Below are 19,935 nucleotides of genomic sequence, written 5' to 3'. Positions count from 1 at the left end.
CACAACTGTTCACCTAAGCAAGGCACAAAGCTCAAAGCCTTACTCAGTCTGCTTAAAGGCCCAAATTATTTGAGGCAAGGATTTTTTTTTATTTATTTTTTTTTAGTGGTGATAACTTTTACTGGACCAACTGCATAGTTGGGAGAAATTTTGGACAAGCTTTCAGGTGCTAAGTACCTTTCCTTGGGTCCAAAAGCTGGTCTAAATTCTCTGCCAGCTGTGCGGTTGGTCGAATAAAAGATATCACCCCTGCAAAAAATCCTTGCCTCTTGCATATTTCCTGGACCATCACAGTTATGATATCATTACAACTATATTCTTTAAAACAAGAATGTCAAAAAAATTGGACCTTGCTACTTTCTTAGGAAAAAAGAGTCAGCAGTGAGTCTTCCATGGAAGTTCCCCGCCGGTCACGCTGCACCTACTGTGCTTTCTATAGCACAATTTCTAAGGCTGTCGACATCAAGATGTGTAACTACATAATGTGGTCAAGAACGCTGCAACTGGAAACAGAGTGCAAGGTGGAGATGGCGAAGCCTCTCTCTGGGTGCTACATGTGCAGATGAGAGAACAGTCTGGCCAGGTGAATGTTGCACTGCACATCTGCTTTCCTGTTTAAATTGTGCAGTCTCTGCATTTTAAGAAGGCAGTTGCTATTTCATCTGCTGTACTTCCACAAGAGGGCAGAGGTGATGTATGTCTGAGGATTCCTCTTAGGTGAATTAGCTTTCTTCCACTAGCTGAGCACCCCTTTGGCATAGTGGGAACTTCCCCTATTGTCAAGTACTGGGGGTGCTGTTATTACAGTGCCTCTTGCAAGGGGCGGGAGGAGAGGGGAGGGGAGGGGAGGACAGGGCTGGATTGTATTTTTGTGGATAGTTAATTTTTTTTAATTGTTTTCTTACCTGGATAGCAACCTCTCATGTAGATCTCATCTGTTCTGTCTGCCCATCACCACGCAGAAACGATATTTCCTGACTGGCCTGTGAGTATATCCTTACTTCTCGAGTGTCCCCTTCTCAGCTTTTTAGCAGGAAGATAAATGGAGGCACATAGCCTCTGGTCTCCTTGGTAAAACAGAGCTGATATGCAAGTGACTTGCCTTCTGCGGGTGGCTCATCAACTGATGGGCTGTGACCTGGGGCAATATGCTAAATTCTCCATGTAGCAGCTTCCCCATCTGCAGCATAGAGATAATGTTGGCCTGGCTCAGCAGATGGTTGCTGTTTAGCGTTTGATATCTTGAGACAGAAAGCAGTAGCAAACAGCGCTGTTACTTTATATTCATTCAGAAAGTGTGAGGATCCCTGTAATATGGGAGCTACTCTCATTGCTATGTACAGCCCTCTGAACTGCACCACCACATGCCCAGAATTATCTTAGGTGCCCCAATCTGTCACCCCAAATATTTTATTTCCAAAAAAAGGAAAAGAAGGAGTCTCTTAGTATCAGGGATCTCACCTGAATCTGGAAATCGTAAAAAATGTGGGACCTTGTTAAATAGCAACTGAATGGGTATCAAATATATTCTCGGCATTTGCTATTGTCCCTGGAGTGAGCAATACTACTTTCCATAAGTTTCTGTGTGCTTCATTGTACAAGAATAGAGGTGTCAGTAGAAAAAAAGTTCATGGACTCGCCTCACCCTCAAATTATTCCAGCCAGGTTGTGAGATCTTCTCCAACAGGTAAGATGAAATGGTATAAAAAGGGCTGCTAATGATGTTTGCTGTTACATCAGCCCCTGGATTCCCTCCCTGAGCACAGGCCTGGGAGACAGAAGTTGCTAGGTTCTGTTCCCATTTCTTCTGCTGAGTGGTCTCCATCATTTTCAACATAAGGAAAGCATAAATCACTTTTGGTGTGGGGGGCTACTGTAACCTGGAGGAATAGCATGAAAGAGGTACCAGAAATTAGGGTTTCAGGCAACTGCTTTGCGACTTGCTCCTTTCAGTGGTGCTGATTGCTACACTTTTTCTGTGAAATGGGCAGCCAGTGCATCAGGCTGGACTCACTGTGAAGCAGATGCCCAGTCTGACTACTCTGGCTTTAGACCTTCTGTTGAGGGGGTGGGATGGGACGCAGGATGGAAATGAGGAGGAGCTAAGAAGGCATGTGGACTAAGAGAATTTGAAGAGTAAATGTCCCAAAACATAAGAAATTAAAGGAAATATCATTTTAATTGAAAAGCAAGAAGTGAGAGAGTCACTGAGATCTCTGAGCACAAGAAATAGCAGAAAGAATCCAGGGAAATAAGGACTCTAAGGGGGGCGGGAAATTATCTTCTCTATATTAGCCTTTGTTATGGAGGATGTTAAGGAGATGCCTGACTCAGCTACTGTTTTTAGGAAATAAAGATGAAACACTGTTGTAGACTGGGTTGTTGAAAAGGAGATGACAGAATACACGTTGGTGTTGGGTTTGTTTCTCAACTGGTGTATTCTGGCTTGCACTAATTGAAAATCTGGCCTGTAGCATTTCCAATACACTCAGCCTCCAGGTTTGAATGGGACTCACCTACAGTTGATTGAACTACATCAAGAATAATCTATCTGACAAATCTTACCCATTTCACTGAGTACAAAATACCCACAAAATGCAATGGTAATGCTGTCCACTTGTGCATGTGAATCTACTAGCTATGGATTGCTCCTGACATGTCTGCTTGGTATTTGCACTTCACAATTCTGGTTGAGTGATTGGTTTTCTGAGTCACAAGTCACCTCTATATCCTGATTGGATGTTCTAATTTTTTACAAACAAGTTAAGCCTGAACCAATTGCAGGAGCTGTGACTTTTTCAGGGAGGGGTTGGTGACGTACTGAGTGTCACTGGGCAGTGTAATCTGAAGAAGTAGCTGTTCAACAAGGATTTTTCATACCCTCAGTCAGTGCTGTGAATCCCTCCTTATTTATTATGCATCCTCCATTCTGTGTAATGAATAAGGCAGATAGAAGAGGTTCCATGGGCAACCTCAGTGCCAGCTATTTTTAATGCCAAGTACATTGCTTTGTCCTTTAATGTTCTTCTAGAGCAGGGTTTTGGTTTTTCAATTTAGAGATGGAACAAAATACATTCAATTATATGCATGGTTATCTGCATTGCCTGGCTAGCTTGGATCTTTTGTGTGCCTGCTATTGTCAGTGTATTGAACTAGGGATCCAAACTTGAAAAATACTGGCTTAGGTTCACTCTACCTGGGGGAATGGAGTGGAGAATGCTATGGCATATTCCCAGTTCAGGCAGACCAGGAGTACTTGCAGGGATTTTTCCCTTCGTTCCCATATTAGGACTCTAGCTCCCCTGAGAGGAACAGGCTAAGCCATGTTGGATCAGGTTGTATCTATACTTGGGGTTTTGCTGATACAATGGTGTTTGTCAGGTGTGTGAGGGTGCTGTAGCTTTCTGGCAGCATCCCTAGTGTTGATATAGTTATACCAGGGAAATTCCATTTTCACCACTAAAGCTTGTTTTACGTGCATAGGTTTGGGGTGGAAGGGAGGGAGGTGTGTGTGAAGGGGGACACTATGCCAATACAGGTATAGTATTGATGGTATAGTTGTGTTCTGTAGCATACTAGGGGTATACTGATAAAGCACTTCTAGTTTAGATTCAGCCTCAGGCACTTCTTGGGAAGGTGGTGCTGTCATAGCCAGTAATTTTTTCTGTAGACTTTGAAGGGGGAACTGCCTCTCATTTGTGATTCTAGGCATGCTAAGTACAGACAGTCAAAAATCCCAAGGCTGAATTGATTTGATCTTTGCGGGTTAGCCAAAGCTGCATAGATTGAACCAATAAGTGAACAGACATTCACTTTTGGTTCTGGAAATGCAGCCAAACACTGTCCACATTTCAGTCATTTTGGAAGCAGTTTATGTGCACTGAACTTCTGTTGTGTTACAGATTTGAACTGGTTTCTGATCATTTATACTGGTTTACGCGTAACTTCTATCCCTAGCCGAAGTGGTTAGTGGGAGACTTTGCTGGCTGTAAGGCACAGGAAATCAAGTTAGGAGGTCAAGCCAGCACTGAAAGAATGCAAAGGAGAGTGAAAGTACATCTGGGAAGGGTGGCTGATGGTGGTACAGATTCCTGGAATTATCTTTTGTTAACAAAAGAAACATTTAAGTATCATTGGCATAAGCTCTTCATTTGAAGGTTCTACACAAGGAAAAGATGTAGCTTATTTGCTCTGTGTGTGTGTACGTGTGCGCATACGCACATTGTTTAAAGAATTCTGAGGACTTGGTGGAGAGATGTAATAGAGCTGTTTTGAATAATGCCTCAAAAGCTGTGGAATTTTGTTAAACAGTATGAAATTACACAAACCAGTATAAGCGATCATAAACTAGTTCAGATCTGTAACAACAGAAGTTCCGTGCACATGAACTGCTCTCATAGATGATTTCATAGATGTTTAGGGTCAGAAGGGACCTTAGTAGATCATCGAGCCCAACCCCCTGCCCTGGGCAGGAAAGAATGCTGGGGTCAGGTGACCCCAGCCAGGTGTTTGTTCAGTCTCCTCTTAAAGACCTCCAAGGTAGGGGAGAGCACCCTTGGAAGCCCATTCCAGATTCTAGCAACCCTTACCATAAAGTTCTTCCTGATGTCTAATTTAAATCTGCCCTCTGTCAGTTTGTGGCTGTTGTTTCTACTAACTCCAAAGAGTGCTGTGGTAAACAGAGCATCTCCTAGTCCTTGCTGTCCCCCAAGACAAATTTGTAGATGGCCACTAGATCCCCTCTAGCCTTGTCTTGCGGAGGCTGAAGAAATCCAGGTCCCTCAATCTTTCCTCATAGGACCTTACTTGCAGGCCCCTAACCATCCAAGTAGTCCTCCTCTGGACCCTCTCAAGGTTTTCCACATCCCTCTTGAAGTGCGGCACCCAAAACTGAACTCAGTACTCCAGCTGCGGCCTTACCAATGCCGCACAGAGGGGAAGTATTACTTCCCTAGACCTGTTTGTGATGCATCTGCTAATGCATGATAGAGTGTGGTTAGCTTTACTGATCACTTCATACTGACAATGCATGTTCACCTTGGAGGTGACTATGACTCCAAAGATCCCTTTCTGTTGCTGTGCTGCTTAGGAAGTCATCTCCCAGTCTGTTGGAGATTCCTTCTCCCTGGGTGCAGTACCTTGCACTTACTTTTGTTAAACTGCATCCTATTCTGCTCTGCCCACTTTTCCAACCTATCCAAATCCGCCTGAATCCATCCCTTGCCCACTAGTGTGTTTACTTTGCCCCATAATTTGGTGTCATCCATGAATTTGGACAAAGTGCTCTCCACAACCTCATCCAGGTCACTGATGAAGACATTGAACAGCACAAGTCCAAGGACTGAACCTCGGGGGACCCCACTGCCCACATCTTTCCAGGTCAATACCGACCCATTCACTACCACTCTCTGGGTCTGCCCCTTAAGCCAATTCACCACCCATCTGACTGTGTAATCATCTACATCACAGTCATTTAGTTTATTAATGAGAATGGGATGAAACACCATATCAAAGGCCTTTTTAAAATCCAAGTAAATTACATCAACCTCAACTCCTGCATCTAAGCATTTTGTGACTTGGTCATAAAAAGAAACAAGACTAGTCAGGCAGGATCTACCTACTATGAACCCATGCTGGTTGCCCTTCAGCATTTCAAAATGACTGAAACCAGTTTATGGTAAATCTGGAGGGATGTAGTGTCAGACTTAACTGATTTAGGTTAAATTGGTTTACTGAACTTCTGTCCCCTCCAGATTCAAGTAACTCAGTCCCAGGATGCACTGCACAAACCCCACTCACAGGGTGGGCGGGCTAGCCTTGGCCCAAGCTGTCTGCTCCAGCTGAGCATGGAGACGCATGCTCTAGCACTCCCCAGCTTCTGGCCTGGGCCACTGCAGGCATGTGGCTGCATTTCTAGAATCAAAAGTGAATGTCTGTCTGTTTGCCTGCTTATCAGTTCAATTTATGTAGCTTAGATTAACCTGCAAAGACTTAATTGATTCAGCCTCAGGCACTTTGACTGTCTATACTTTTGCTTATGTCAGCATTGCAACCAAAGGTGCAACTGCAGTTTGTGTAATCAGACTTGTTTTAAACTAGCTAGCTTCGGAACCAGGAGCAGGCTGCCACAGCCACACTGGAGCTTGAGTTGGTCTGCAAAACCTTCCTGAGTGCCCACCCAGCTTCTTATGCAGGTTTTGCAGCTTGGGCTGAGCTCCATGCTGTTACTCCCAAGCTAGAAGGTTGAAAGGTAGCTTGGGTGGATATATTTATACAACTTGCAGTCGCACCTCAACTGCAGTGTGGACATCTGAAATGCACCCGTCTTCATGGAGGATCAGTTTCTTAGCTGTTTCCAAAGTACAATATTTCAACAGCAAATAATTTAACAGCTTTCACAGTTATGCACAGTGACACCACTTTTCCAACAATCTTCAACTTAAAATCATCCAGCAAAAGCACACAGACAACATTTGAAGTAGATGGGTTTCTAGTATAGTTTACATAGAATCATAGCAAATTATAATAGACAGTTCTTTATAACCTTAATTACTCATGAAGAAAACTAGTGATGTTCTCATCCAATTATCCCCTCCAGTTTACTGAAAAGAAGAAAATTACATGTTGCTTATGACTAAATACTGCTGCTAAAGCTACCCAATGGCGTACCCAGCCAGTGGCTGAACATAGGCACTCAAAAAACTTGGCTTATTTTTTAGAAGAGAATTTGTGAGAGAAGTCTTGACATCAAGTCGTGTGAGGCCACTTAGAGACTAGAAAAGTGTTTCTCAAGATTAATTTATGAATGACTTTACATTGACTATTCAGACTCTGACACAGTGTCTTTCTGGTAGGGCAGTCTGAATCTTAGATCTGGCCAGTATAGGCAAAACACTCTGTTTTAACCTAACAGGTTTTTAAACTGATTGAGTGAAATCAGTTTAAAAATTGACTGGTGAAAATGCCTATTTAGCCATTAATTTTTTCAGTTTAAGTTTATACTTTTTGTTAAATGGTGTGCTTGCCTTGAGAAGAAACTTGGCATGCAACCATCTGAAGTTCAGATTCCAGGTGTTCATAAAATGGTAAAAACTGTACTGCCTTTAATTTTTATAGAAGAATGTCCCCAAACCTAATTTACATGGATGGAGCCTTTTTTATAAAGGAGCGTAAGGGTTTTTAAGCACCACAAAACCATTAAAAGTCAGACATTGGATTCCCTGTCACTCATGATTCTTCCTCTAACGTACACACAGTTTAAATCAGAATCCTGGATGTTTTAGTTCAGTGCTCTGAGTTTTGTGTTAGACATATTGATAAATATTGGACCAGGTACTTTGTGCTGGAGGACAGTGTAGCAGGGATTCCCTCCACCCTCCTTGTCCTCAGAATCACCTCATATCCCATTCATAATGGCAGGAACCAGCTCCTCTGCTGCAATTGTGTAATATTACAGTGGCAACTATGCTTACTGCTCAACATGGAAAAGTGAAAGCAGGACGGATCCCCTCCTCCCGCACCTTTTTTTTTTTTTAAAGCAATTTAACATCTGGAAATTAAGGGTAAATAACATGTGACCAGGCAGCTTTTCAGGTATAAATAGCAAGAGCCCAGTTACATTGTGAGAATATTTGATCTGGAGGATGTTTTTCTATTCATAGATTCATAGATGTTAGGGTTGAAAGGGACCTCAATAGGTCATTGAGTCTGACCCCCTTTTTTTTTTTTTCCCCAGTGTGGACAAAGCCCCCCCCCCACCACTAGAAAGTCACTAAAGTCTCCTGTTTCCGTGTGCTGGATCCAGTGGCTCCACACAGAAGTATAGCAAGCACTTTCAGTGCTGGGAACAGCTGGGGGGGGAGTTGAGGGGGGAAATCGTGCTGATCACTAGAAAGTGATGAGGGAGAGGAAAAAGAGGCAGAATCTTACCTACCAGAGCTCTCCTCACTTGAGTGGTAGCTGCTACTGCTGCTACTGTAGCCGCATGGGCTCAGACTACTGCTGAGGGACAGGCAGTGGTACAGGCTCCCTGGGGGGTTGCTTTTGGTGCTATTTGCCCTCCCACCCATGGAAGCAGGGCTGTGCTTTGCAGGGCAAAACCTTCCAGCGGGGTTTTAATAGGACATGCTATGGCATGTCCTATTAAAATACTCTCCCTCCTATAAAGAGATCCAGCAGCAGAGAGAGAGAAATGATCACTGGGTCTGGTGCCTTGTTGGATACAATGTGTCACAATAGGTATATGGCTGCATTAGCCAAATTAAAAAACAAATTGCTCCCTGTACTTGCTCAGAAGTGATATGTTTCAGCTGCATGCAACTTTATTATCCAATCAGCACTTTCCCAGAACTGCTCTTATTATTCAGGGGTCCTCATACGTTTAAAGCCTGAAATGCTAAAGCCTGGTAATAAGTTACATGGATAAAAAACAGTCAGATTTTTTTCTAGGGCTACTAAAAAAAAAAAACAGACCTTGGGCCAGATAAATTGTGCTAAACTTAATTTCTGAAGATGATTATTTAAAAAAATTGTGAAAATATTAGACGTAATAGTTTCTAGCTTACATCCATTGATACAGGAAGAGCGACCATGTGCTTCTTAAAATCTGTTAGCTGCCACTGTCAGGGCAGCTCAGACTTTTATTACAGTATTTCAAAGATGGATGACAAGCTTGTGCATGGTGGGCACATCTACACGAGATGCTTAATTCTACTATATATTAGTGTGGCTGGCAAAAACCAAGCTAATGTGCTAATGCGCAGTCGATTAGTCCTATAGGCGTTGTCACATAAAAAGTGTTCATCTGTGTTAATTCGCAGTAGCGCCAGTTATGGCACATTTAGTACCTAGTACTAAACTTAATGTGCCATAATTACAGTGCATTAATGAACATGCAGCTATGCCAATGATTGCTACTCTCAACCACTGTTACTGACTGCAGGAAGTATAGCATGATCAGAAGTTTGTGATTGTTATCCCAACACTGTCATTTGGCCAGGAGTAAAGAGCCAACATTTGGTATCAAAGCTCAACCAGATAGCCTGAGTTTCCAACACAGCACAACATATGGTTATTTCAGACAGGCTAGTTCAGTTCTCAGTACTGCAAGAATATCCTCAACTGATTTTTAACCACCACGGCAGAGTATAGACTGAAAGGCAACACTGGATATAAGAAGATTCCACTCCTCTCTCTGAACTGCACCTGGAAGCGGGCAAGAAACCATGACAGGGATGTGAGCACAGGTGTTATGTATTCCTGTTGTCTTGCAGCATTCAGATGAACAGCTGTTTTTTCAATCAGGAAGGAATTTCCTGGTGGGTTTCAAAGGTTGTCACAAGCTGTGCACATTACCTTAGTCCATGATGCTGCTGACAGAGGTGTAGGGTGAGTGTTGTAGGGGTCTTAACTAGACCCCAGAGAAAGGCCCTAGCCAAGTGCAGCTATTGAAAAGAAATATAGTGCACAAGTGGTGTTAGTCATGGGCTAGAAACTAGCTAAAGTGTAGAAAAGAGTATTAATGAATTGCTTTCACATTGAAACGTGAAGAGGGTTAAATAATCAAGTGTGATACAGGTTTAAACTAAGGCTGGTTTTGTTTGTTAGATTAGTGATCTGGGAAAGGGGAGGAACAGTCAAGCAGCAATTTATGACTGACATGAAATTACGGGGGAGGCAGCCCAAGCAAAGTGTTGAGTGGCAGTGTGATTTTCTAAGCTAATCAATAGTGTGTACCTCCAGTACCCATTATTAAAAACACACAAAAAAAACAATTATTCATCCCCATATTTATACAGAATTAAAGCAGCTTTATATAAACAACCCATGCCCATTATGGGACAGGGAGGCCCGGGTGAGGGAGATTCCCTGCCCTCCATCGAAGCTGACCTCATGAAGGAACACCTTGAGAGGCTGGACACCTTCAGGTCAGCCAGCTCTGACAATCTACACTCCAGGGTACTCAAGGAGCTGGCTAGTATCATAGCCCAGCCCCTGGAATGGATCTTTGAGAACTTCTGGCACTCTAGAGAAGTGCCTGAAGATTGGAAGAAAGCCAATGTGGTGCCTATCTTCAAGAAAGGGAGGAAAGTGGATCCAGCAAACTACAGGCCCATCAGCCTGACCTCTATCCTGGGGAAGGTCTTGGAAAAGATTGTCAAAGAGGCCATCCTTAACAGACTAGCTGATGGCAATATCCTGAGGGATAGCCAGCATGGGTTTGTTGCGGGTAGGTCTTGCTTGACCAACCTCATTTCTTTTTATGACCAGGTGACCTACCTGTCACCTGGACAAGGGAGAGGAGATTGATATCGTATATCTTGACTTCAAAAAAGCCTTCAATCTGGTATCCCATGATCACCTCTTGGCAACACTGGTCAACTGCAGCCTCGGGTCCACCATGATCCACTGGCTGGGGAATTGGCTCTGTGGTCGGACCCAGAGGGTGGTGGTTGACAGAAGTCAATCGCCATGGTGCCCTGTGACCAGTGGGGTCCCCCAAGGTTCTGTCCTTGGACCTGTATTTTTCAACATCTTCATTAATGATGTGGACATTGGAGTCAGAAGCGGACTGGCCAAGTTTGCCGATGACACCAAACTCTGGGGTAAAGCATCCACACCTGAGGACAGGAGAGTGATCCAGGCTGACCTTGACAGGCCCAGGAAATGAGTGAATGAGAACCTGATGGTGTTCAACACCAAAAATGCAAGTTTCTCCACCTTGGGAGGAAAAACCTGCAGCAACCTTATAGGCTCAGCAGTGCTACGCTGGCTAGTACTATGAATGAAAAGGACTTGGGGGTCATGATTGACCACAAGATGAACATAAGCCTTCAATGTGATGCTGTGGCTAGTAAAGTGAGCAAAACACTGGCTTGCATCCAGAGATACTTCTCAAATAAATCCTGGGACGTCATTCTCCCATTGTACTCAGGCTTGGTGAGGCTGCAGCTGGAGTATTGTGTCCAGTTTTGGGCTCCACAATTAAAAAAGGATGTGCAGAAGCTTGAGAGAGTCCAGAGAAGAGCCACGTGCATGATCAGAGGTCAGGAAAACAGACCTTATGACGACAGGCTGAGAGTTATGGGGCTCTTTAGCCTGGAAAAGTTCAGGCTGAGGGGCAACCTGATGGCCAGCTATAAGTTTATCAGGGGTGTTCACCAGGACCTGGGGGAATGATTGTTCACCAGAGCGCCCCAAGGGATGACGAGGTCAAATGGTTATAAACTACTGCAAGACCATTTCTGGCTGGACATAAGGAAGAATTTCTTTACTGTCCAAGCCCCCAAGGTCTGGAATAGCCTGCCATGGGAGGTGGTTCAAGCACCTACACTGAATGCCTTCAAGAGAAATTTGGATGCTTAAGTTGCTGGGATCCTATGACCGCAGCTGACTTCCTGTCCCTTGGGTTAGGGGGCTGGACTCGATGATCTTCTGAGGTCCCTTCCAGCCCTAATGTCTATGAAAACAGCAGTGGAAGAGAGAGAAATTCTCATTTGGTGAAAGACCAGAGAGGGGGAGATTAAGGGAAGAATAGTGGCATCTTTATCCCATTGCTGACTGGGGTCACTTCTGTTCCTGGTACAACTTCTAGCAGTCCCAGAATTCCTGTAAATTATACCCTGCTGCCTTTAGTTTATGAAATTGTCTTCACTGCTGAGGGTTGCTAGAATGACTTTGAACTTGTGAATCTGGGATGGAGGTTGGCATTAGAGTCTCTACCCCAGCTTCAAGCCACTTGAAGACTCCCAATTAACACGGTTTTGCCCTCAAAACACTGCAAAATAGATGCATCAGTTGGGAGAATTACTGGCTTCCTCTCCAAATAATCTTGTGCAACAGTAGTCTCCTTATTGCATGTAGCTGAAGATTTCTGTTAAGTGCTGTTCTACCCTAGTAATGGCAAGCAGGCAGTGTCATCAGTTGGCACAGTGAATTTCACTGTTTCCTGTTCAGTGTCACAAATATCTCAGAAATCTTCTGCATGGAAATTAGATTCATTGGGGCCTGAAGCAAAGGAGTTTGTGGATGACATTGTAGTTGAACGGAATCTATTAAGCTCAACTTAAAGCTAAAGTAAATTTAGAGGGCAACTGAAGATAATTGACTAAAGCTAAACTGATAAAGATGTATGTTCCAGCAAACTAGTTATATTGATTGATAAAGAAAGGGTTAGGGCAGTGACAAAAGAAATCAAAGCCACAGCTGAAAGGCCATCGCTGTGAAAATAGAAATGGTATTATGTCTCAGTAATTGCTAGATTTTGGAACCCTTGAAAGGCACGTTTGTAGTTATTTGCATAAAACAATGAAGGCAAACCTGAGATAAGGTAAAGGAATGTGTTTTTGAGGGTCTGATGCATCTACTTACTGTATCCCCAATAGTGCTATTTGATGATGCTTCCAGGTTTGTAGCTATTTCAGTAGAAACCAGCAGCTATGATCTTGGTAAGTTTGTGCTTTAGTTGCACAGATTAATGGAAGATGAGTGGCTGGAACGCTATTCAGAAAACTATTGGTTGAGATTTTCAAAGACAATGGAGGATTTAGCCCTTTTGCATTTGTAGAGGTAAACATTTTAAAAAGCTTTGGAAATCTTGACTATTGCATATGAAGACTCCAAGAGAAGCCATGCTGAAACAGAGAGAATTTCTGATTAACAAACGCACAAGTAATTTGTAGGATATTTGAAAACATTTAATAATTTCATGTTGGTGATGGAGCACAAACCACTTGTACCCTCACAAACAGACAAAACGCATCTTAAATGCCAGAGATTGCTCATGGGTTTAACTTTCAAGTGTATTGCTATAATACATACTGAAGCAGTTGCCAATCTTTTAGAGAGCCTGTAAAAGTGGTTACGCTTTCTCGAAGAGCCCTATTTTATGATCTGACCTCTCCAGAGGCCATATATGTAAAAGAGTTTCTGCTCACTCTTGCCAGAAAAAAAAAAAAGAACCGATTAAAATAGCTGTTTGGTCTGTCTCTGCAAGCCGGTTCCAAAGTTTTCAAACAAGATTGGCTTGATTATGTATCAGGGGTTTACCATGCAGTCTGTGACATCTATTTAATGAGAGTTTAACTCTGTAAAGAGAAAAGTTTGATTACCTATAGTATTTGTACTGTGATCCCACAGTCCCTGCAGAGTGACCTGTTGTAAAGACTGCATAAGGAGTAGCAGGACCTCAAAAATACTAGTGTTAGCCTGGATGTTAGTGTGCTGACCCAATACACCACAGGGCCTAAAATGAAGGTAAAAACATGCAAATCTTGAGTGATCTGAAAGAAAGGCAATTCGAATAACTTCCTTTGATGAGAAGGAGGAAATGAGGCAGGTCTGGTCAATAACCATTAACTTTTTCTAGCTTTATAAAAATGCTACTTCTCATTAAACCTGTAAGCCAAAAGGGCTTAGGGAAAGTTAGAAGACTTTTTTTTTCCAGTTTGACCTCTGAAAAATGGTTGCTGACAATGGATTATATTTGCCAGCCCTGAATTTCAACTTATGGTGATTATAGAACAATTTCAATATTAATTCTAGCCTTCCCCCAGGGAATGTAATACCAGAGAAAGCTGTATATTATATTACTAAGAAAAGTCTACAAAAAAAAAATAAAAAATTCAACGCTAGCTCTGAGCTCCACAGCCATGTCTGCTTCAGTCACAAGAGTTACCTCAGGTCAGTTGAAAAACAAGGCTCTAACCTCAGAAGTACATTTTAGGCTTGAGTAATCCTAGTTTAAAGGATACAAAAGCTCTAGGGTGCTGACTCCAAAGACATCTTTTGGCTTTCTTCTTTAACTGTCAGAATGCTGCCTAAAGCTTACTTGAAGATAAACCTGGACACTCGGCCCTATTAAAATTGGATGGGAAGTACTGGACAACACCAGCTGCTGTCACCGAACGTAATGGTACAGAGTTTCTGTGTCGTCCACACTGGTTAAGGAACTCAGCACAGAAGGAGCAGCAACTACCACCAGCCAGCTCCACGTGCAGCAGACTTGACGGGTGCTCCTTTTAGCAGCGGTAGTGTTAGAGTGATGTTGTAGCTGTGATGGTCAAGGAATTATGCAAGAGGCGAGGATTTCTTAGGATGACATCTCTTATTGGACTTAACTGTATAGTTGGGATACAGCTAGACAAGCCTAGAGACCTATTGGAGGTCTTGCATTTGAATCCTGGTCTAACTCTACCCCAGCTATGCAGCATGTTCAATAAAAGATGTCGCCCCGAGGAATCCTTGCCTCTCGCCTAATGGCGATGGCACTTGAACCACAACCCTAGTGAACTGTGATTCCCGCTCCTCCTGGAGCGAATTGATTGGCCAAAACCCTCAAGGCTGGGATAAGGCCTAACAGGGGAATGAGGGAGGCACCTTTAATTTTTCTAATGTTTAGTGTTGTTTTTACTGAAAGAAAGGTGTGACCTTAAACCCAGAAGCTAGGAAGCTGGGGGCCTGCGTGTTGTTGAGGTGCAGTAGCCATCCTGCCCTGGCTGCGTGCGGCAGGAAACGGTCCCTGTCGCTGTCCATCTCAAGCTCGGTTTTAACTGCGCTTTCCTGTGGCCGCGACCACCGCCAGAAGGGCTTAAGCAACCGGGGCCTGGCTTGGTGTAACCACGGCCTCAGACAAGCGGCTTTAAGGCTCCTGCGCCTGGATCCTTTGTTTCGCTACGGGCAGTTTCTTGTTCAGCAGTAGGAAGTCGCTTGGTGCGGGGCTTTAACGTGGGATGGGGTCAGGCCAGAGATGGCGCAGGCGGTGCTCTGTGTGGGACCAGCCCGGTGCCCATGCCCCAGCCACCCAGCGGGTTCAAACGGGGTTCCCCAGGGCGGTGGGTGGCACCTGCGCGGTCCAGGCCAGGAGCCCGCCTGCCTCCCCGGGGGCCTGGCAGACCCGGGGCGGGGAGGGCCCCCCACCCGCCGGGGCCGAGGCCCAGCAGAGCCCGCTCTCGGCGCTGAACAGAGCATAGCAGAGCAGGGCCGGGCCGGGCCGGGCCGCCGCGCTCCCGGGGCGGGGCGGGGCGGGGCGGGGCGGGTCAGGTGGGGCGGGGCGAGGCAGGGCGGCCTAGGCCTCGCGACGCCGCCACCATCACCTCCACCCCGCCCGAGTGCCAGCCCTCTCTCGGCCCGGCCCTCCCTTCGCTTCGCCTCGCCTCGCCTCGCCTCGCCTTCCCTGCCGGCCGGGGGAGGCGGCGGCCGGCGCGGCCCCTTTAATTCCCTCGTTCCCCTCCCCCTCCCGGCCGCTCCAGCCTCCATTTTCCAGCGGCTCCGGCACCTGGAGGCAGCGGCGGTGGGAGCGGGCCGGGCCCCCGCGCTCCCCGCCCGGGCATGGCCGCCAACATGTACCGGGTCGGAGGTAAGAGTCCCCGCGGAGGGGCCCCGGCCCCCTACCTGCCTCTCTCTCTCCCGCCTGCCGGCTGGCCGGCCGCTCCTCCCCGTGTGCGGCGGCGTCACGGGCCGGGCCGGGGGTGCGTGAGGCTGGAGCATGTCCCGGGGCTGGGGGGCGAAGAGAGAGGGCCGGGGCAGCGCTGGCTGGAGGGGCGCGGGTGTGTGCTGCCTGCCGCCCCCGCCCTGCGCATCCTGGCCGGCGCTGGCCCGGGGCGAGCACGGGCCCCGCGGTGAGGCCGAGCTTTCGGGGCGGCCTCGGCCCTCCGCCCGCTCCCTCGGGGGAGCTGGTCGCGGAGCCCGTCTCAGGCTGGCGGCGGGCGGGGGGAATCGGAGACCCCTGCACTGCTTCGGCCCCAGGGCGCGGGGGTCCCGAGTGCGCTGTGGCGCTCGCTCTCTTGGGGTGGGGAGATGGACTAGAGTAGATTTAACAAAGAAAACCTGACAGGTGGGAGAGCGGCAGGAAGTTGCAGCAGCCCCAGCCCCGACGGGGGCTTGCTGTTGTCCTCCCGGTCCTGCTCATGGATATGGCTCTCCCTGTGCAACTTGTTGCACCTCCCTGTTGCCTGGCCCTCCGTGAAATGCCAGGACATGGATACCTTCCTCCTGGCTGCGTTTTGGCTTGATGATGAGACCGTACTACAATTTGGTTGCCATGACTTTGCCCCTTGGGCCACTGGGAAGATGGTGGCGAGGGTTGAGCGCCGCTGCCATGGATTGGAGACGCTTGAGACCTGGACGGTGAAGAACAAGAAGTTTTGCTGGCTTTCGGCTCGTTTCTTGTCGCAGTTTGTAAACGGGGTTTCTGAGGGCCTGGCTGTTCTGTTAGTGAGTACCAGTCTCTCTAGTTGTATTGGCTTAGAGCGATAGTTAGCCCTGTTAGTCTGAAGGCAGGGCAGGGTGGCACCTTAGTAACTGAATGAGTTAGTCTCTAAGGTGTTGCTTTGCTTTGCTTGGAAGACAGAGAGCTGCTCTGTAGGCCATGCTGTTCAAGGCAAAGACTATTTATCGTGATTACCACTCTGTTAACTTACATGTGGATGAAACCTTCACTTGTCATGTTGCCAAGACCTACAGGGATGATGGAACTATTTCTAGATGACTACTCTGTTGAGTGTGACTAGAAGTAGGAGGCTGTGTTGGTTGCCCCTGAGTTTGGAAACAAGTACCTTTCTGCTTCAAACTTTGTTGTAACTCGCACAGGAGATGGGTGCACACAAGATGTGATTAGGTCATGAGCAGCTGTGAATAGACCATCTTGATTCTGATGATATATTGACTACAGGTTTCCTTCGCCAACCATGGTTTTGAGTCTCCACGCTTAAAATTCTGTATACTGTGGTAGCCAAAACGGTATACAGTTCTAAGTAACCCCAGTTTTCCACGGCTGCGTATCGGCCCGCCCCCTGCCATTTTTCATATATGCCTTTTGTCTTGCCTACCACAGGAACTTTCAGGAATCTAACCTGAATGGCTAGTGGTTGGCAAGGGAAGCCTGTAGTTGTTTTGGTCACCCAGTCATATTGTCCTCCTGAGATACTTTGGTGCTTGTATGGATGATGACCCATGTATGAATCAACCAGTACCTGCCCTAGTGATCGTAGGCCTATACTAGGCTGTTTTTTTGACTCAGTAAATGTAGATGGTAATAACTCTTAAAACCAAGTTTGGAAGTTAGTTTGACAGCAGTTGTGCTGAACATTATTTTATTGTGGTATGGTCATACGCTTGTGCAAACTGTTGCCAGGGATTTGTTCGTGGTCTGGGCCATAGCTTTGTTCCTGTTGACCTGTGAAATCTGTTTATCTGTCCTCCAGAACTAACAGTTGAGTCTTATCTTTCTCACGGCATTTTTTCCCTGTTTGGCTGGTAGACAACTCTTGTAGGGACTTACAGGACCTACAGTGCCTTTCAGGAAACTCTGTTTTGCGCTCTAATATGGATGCTATATTTCCTAAATGTATATTGTATGTATACATGTACAACGCTTGCAGATCACCTTGGTTTATAGATGAATGGCAACTTGAAAAGGAGGTCAGAGCATCAGTTGCAGAAATCAAGTGCCGAATTTGACTGCTCGTTCTAAACTTTTCAGATCATGTCTCTTAGCTATAACAGAGATGCTTTTCTTCACCAAACATTCACAGGAGTATGAATATGGGCTGCTTTTGGAAACAATCAAATGTGTATTTTCCATCTTTGTTTTAGGCAGGTTTGAGTGGCTTTGCACTGAATTGGCTGCCTGTGTGATCACCGGTATCTGTTTGGATTTTGCATCTCTAGGAATGTTGTGTTGGGCAAAACTGACCTCTGAATATATTGGGGAGCTTTGGTTTGGGACTTGCTGCTTGGACTTCTGCCCCTTCTGGCTACTAATGTGCTCTGATGTAAATTCACTGTTGTGGGATTGGGATTTTACCTATTCAGGAGGATATTGTCAGGGCCTCCAAGAGAACAAATAGATACTCTTATCAGTAAACTTCCTTTTCCAGCCTACTTCTGGATGAAAGTTAGTGGGCAGCTTCTCACATGGTCTGGAGTTAAAAGAATTCCCTTATTTTATTATTAAACCTGAATACAGAATAAAGAGCCCTTGTTTTGAGTCTGTAAAAGTGTGTCTACACAGAAATGGAAACTGCAATTGCAGGGCAGGAAGGCAAACCAATGCAAGCTTTAATCTAGCTGCCAAGGTTTAAGCCAGCCCAGGCTTTCAACTGGGATATGCACCCATAAGATTGATAGGGTTGTTTAGTCCATGAGGAAGACTGGCCATGCATCTTCATTGGTATGGTTAATCTAGCTGGCATGGTAAAGCTCTGACATCAGTATGCTTACCTATTCATGTTTTTTTAAAAATGGGTGGGAGAGGCATCATGACATCATCACTACTTTTTTTTTTTTTTTTTTTTAATAATAAGGTAGCATGAATTCACCACAGGGGACAAAGAATTAACTGTTTTCCCTCCCCTAACCAGTGCCCCTATCCTGTTACACATCACCCTGACTATGGAATCTGAACTGTTTCCTAGTGGCTTATGACTGATAGTGCCTCTTACACACTGGTGAACTTCTTCTCATGACATCATAACGATTTAGGGAATTATGCATCAGTGTTCTTTGTGTTGAGGAGCCAAAGCACCAAAGTAACTTTGTGCCAGAGATGGGGCTTGGACCCAGTTTTTTTCTTTAATCGCAAGATAATCCTTATACCGTTTTCTGTCACCCTTTTGCGTAATTCACATGTAAAGTTGCTAGAGGAGATGGTGAGAATTAAGTGCTGTCAGTACAAAAAAAATCTTTGTAATTAGTGGTCCTCTTAAATGTGTGCTGCCTTCTGGGTTATAAAATTTCAGCAATAATCAAGTGTTGGGTATTGCTGTCTTCTTGCAGTTTTTCCTTCTGTAATAGAGGTGGTTATCCATGTTAGTCTGAAGTCAGGCAGAAGATGACTAGGGAATGACTGACTAGGCTGCAGTACTTCATAGAAGGACTCTGGGCTTCCAGTAGACCATAAGATTAATATCTTTTTGTTGCTCAAAAAAAAAAAAAGCACAATAGCATACTGGGTTTTTATTAACTGGAGTGTCATTTGCAAATCGAGGGAAGTGATTCATTGCTATATTCACCACTGATGCTGATATGGACATATGAAAGATGTGGACATAATCCAGCAGAGAGTAGCAAAAACGATTGGAGGCCTGGAAAGCATGACTTAAGAGGAAAAACCTAAAGACCTAGGGTTATTTAGTCTGGCAAAGAGAAGACTGGAGTCTGGATTTGAAAACAAGTGTTCCAGTACCTGCAGGGTTATTAGAGCAGTGGTTCTCAAGCTTTTCTGTACCAGGAGCCATTTTTAAACATTGATGACTAGTCCTGACCTATGGCCCCTCACCCCCAGGCCCCAGCCTCCAGTGTGTGGGGCAGGGGGGAGCTCCAAGCAGCCTCTTGCAGGCTGGAGCTCTACCAGTCTGCAAGAGAAAAGCCACAGTTTCTCATGTTTTTCTCCTTTAAAGGAGAATTTATTTTTAAAATTCATTGGTTCATTTTAAAGTTTGTTCACAACCCTTTCATATATTGTTGTGACCCACTTTTGGGTTGCGACCCATGGGTTGAGAAACACTGATATGTTATAGAAGATAGAGATGGGCTTTTCTCTGTAGCTGTAGGGGACAGGACTAGGACCAATGGCCTCAAGATGCAACAGGGGAAATTTAGGTTGGAGATTAGGAGGAACTTTCTGACTGGCATTGAAATAGGCTAACTAGAAAATTGATGGGCTCTCCATCTGTGGAAACTGTCAAGAACGGATTAGACAGACACTTGGCTGGAATGGTTTTTAGTCATGGATGATCCTGTGTTGAGCAGAGGGAGTGGATTAGATAACCTTGTGAGGTCCCATCCAGACCTTCTCTTCTATAATCTTGAAAGAGGCGCATGGAAACAACTTGGATATAAACTGTTTCAAAGAGGCAAGAGGTTTTGTAGGCAACAAATGACTTTTTGTCAGGTGCAAGGAAGCTTCTTAGCACCTAAGGAAGTAGGTTGTTGCCT

At 45.3% G+C, this 19,935-nt stretch overlaps 1 protein-coding gene across 4 annotated transcripts in view; it reads left to right on the top strand.

Annotated features, from left to right (window-relative positions):
- The first annotated feature begins 15,073 nt into the window (after positions 1–15,073).
- The window catches only part of MTA1 (metastasis associated 1), a 127,813-nt gene continuing 122,951 nt past the window's right edge, over positions 15,074–19,935 (top strand). For 3 of the 4 annotated variants that reach the window (XM_014605207.3, XM_006259952.4, XM_014605210.3), the window contains exon 1: positions 15,075–15,355. In XM_014605207.3, the coding sequence (XP_014460693.1) occupies positions 15,328–15,355 (28 nt within the window). In that variant the 5' untranslated portion in view covers positions 15,075–15,327. Of the gene's footprint in view, positions 15,356–19,935 lie in introns of all 4 variants that reach the window. The other variant, XM_059728259.1, reaches the window with a different exon arrangement.

Source organism: Alligator mississippiensis, chromosome 5 (assembly GCF_030867095.1).
Source record: "Alligator mississippiensis isolate rAllMis1 chromosome 5, rAllMis1, whole genome shotgun sequence".
Taxonomy (NCBI): Eukaryota; Metazoa; Chordata; order Crocodylia; family Alligatoridae; genus Alligator; species Alligator mississippiensis.
Note: the sequence above shows the minus strand (reverse complement) of the source record. Positions and strands in the feature narration are given on the sequence as shown.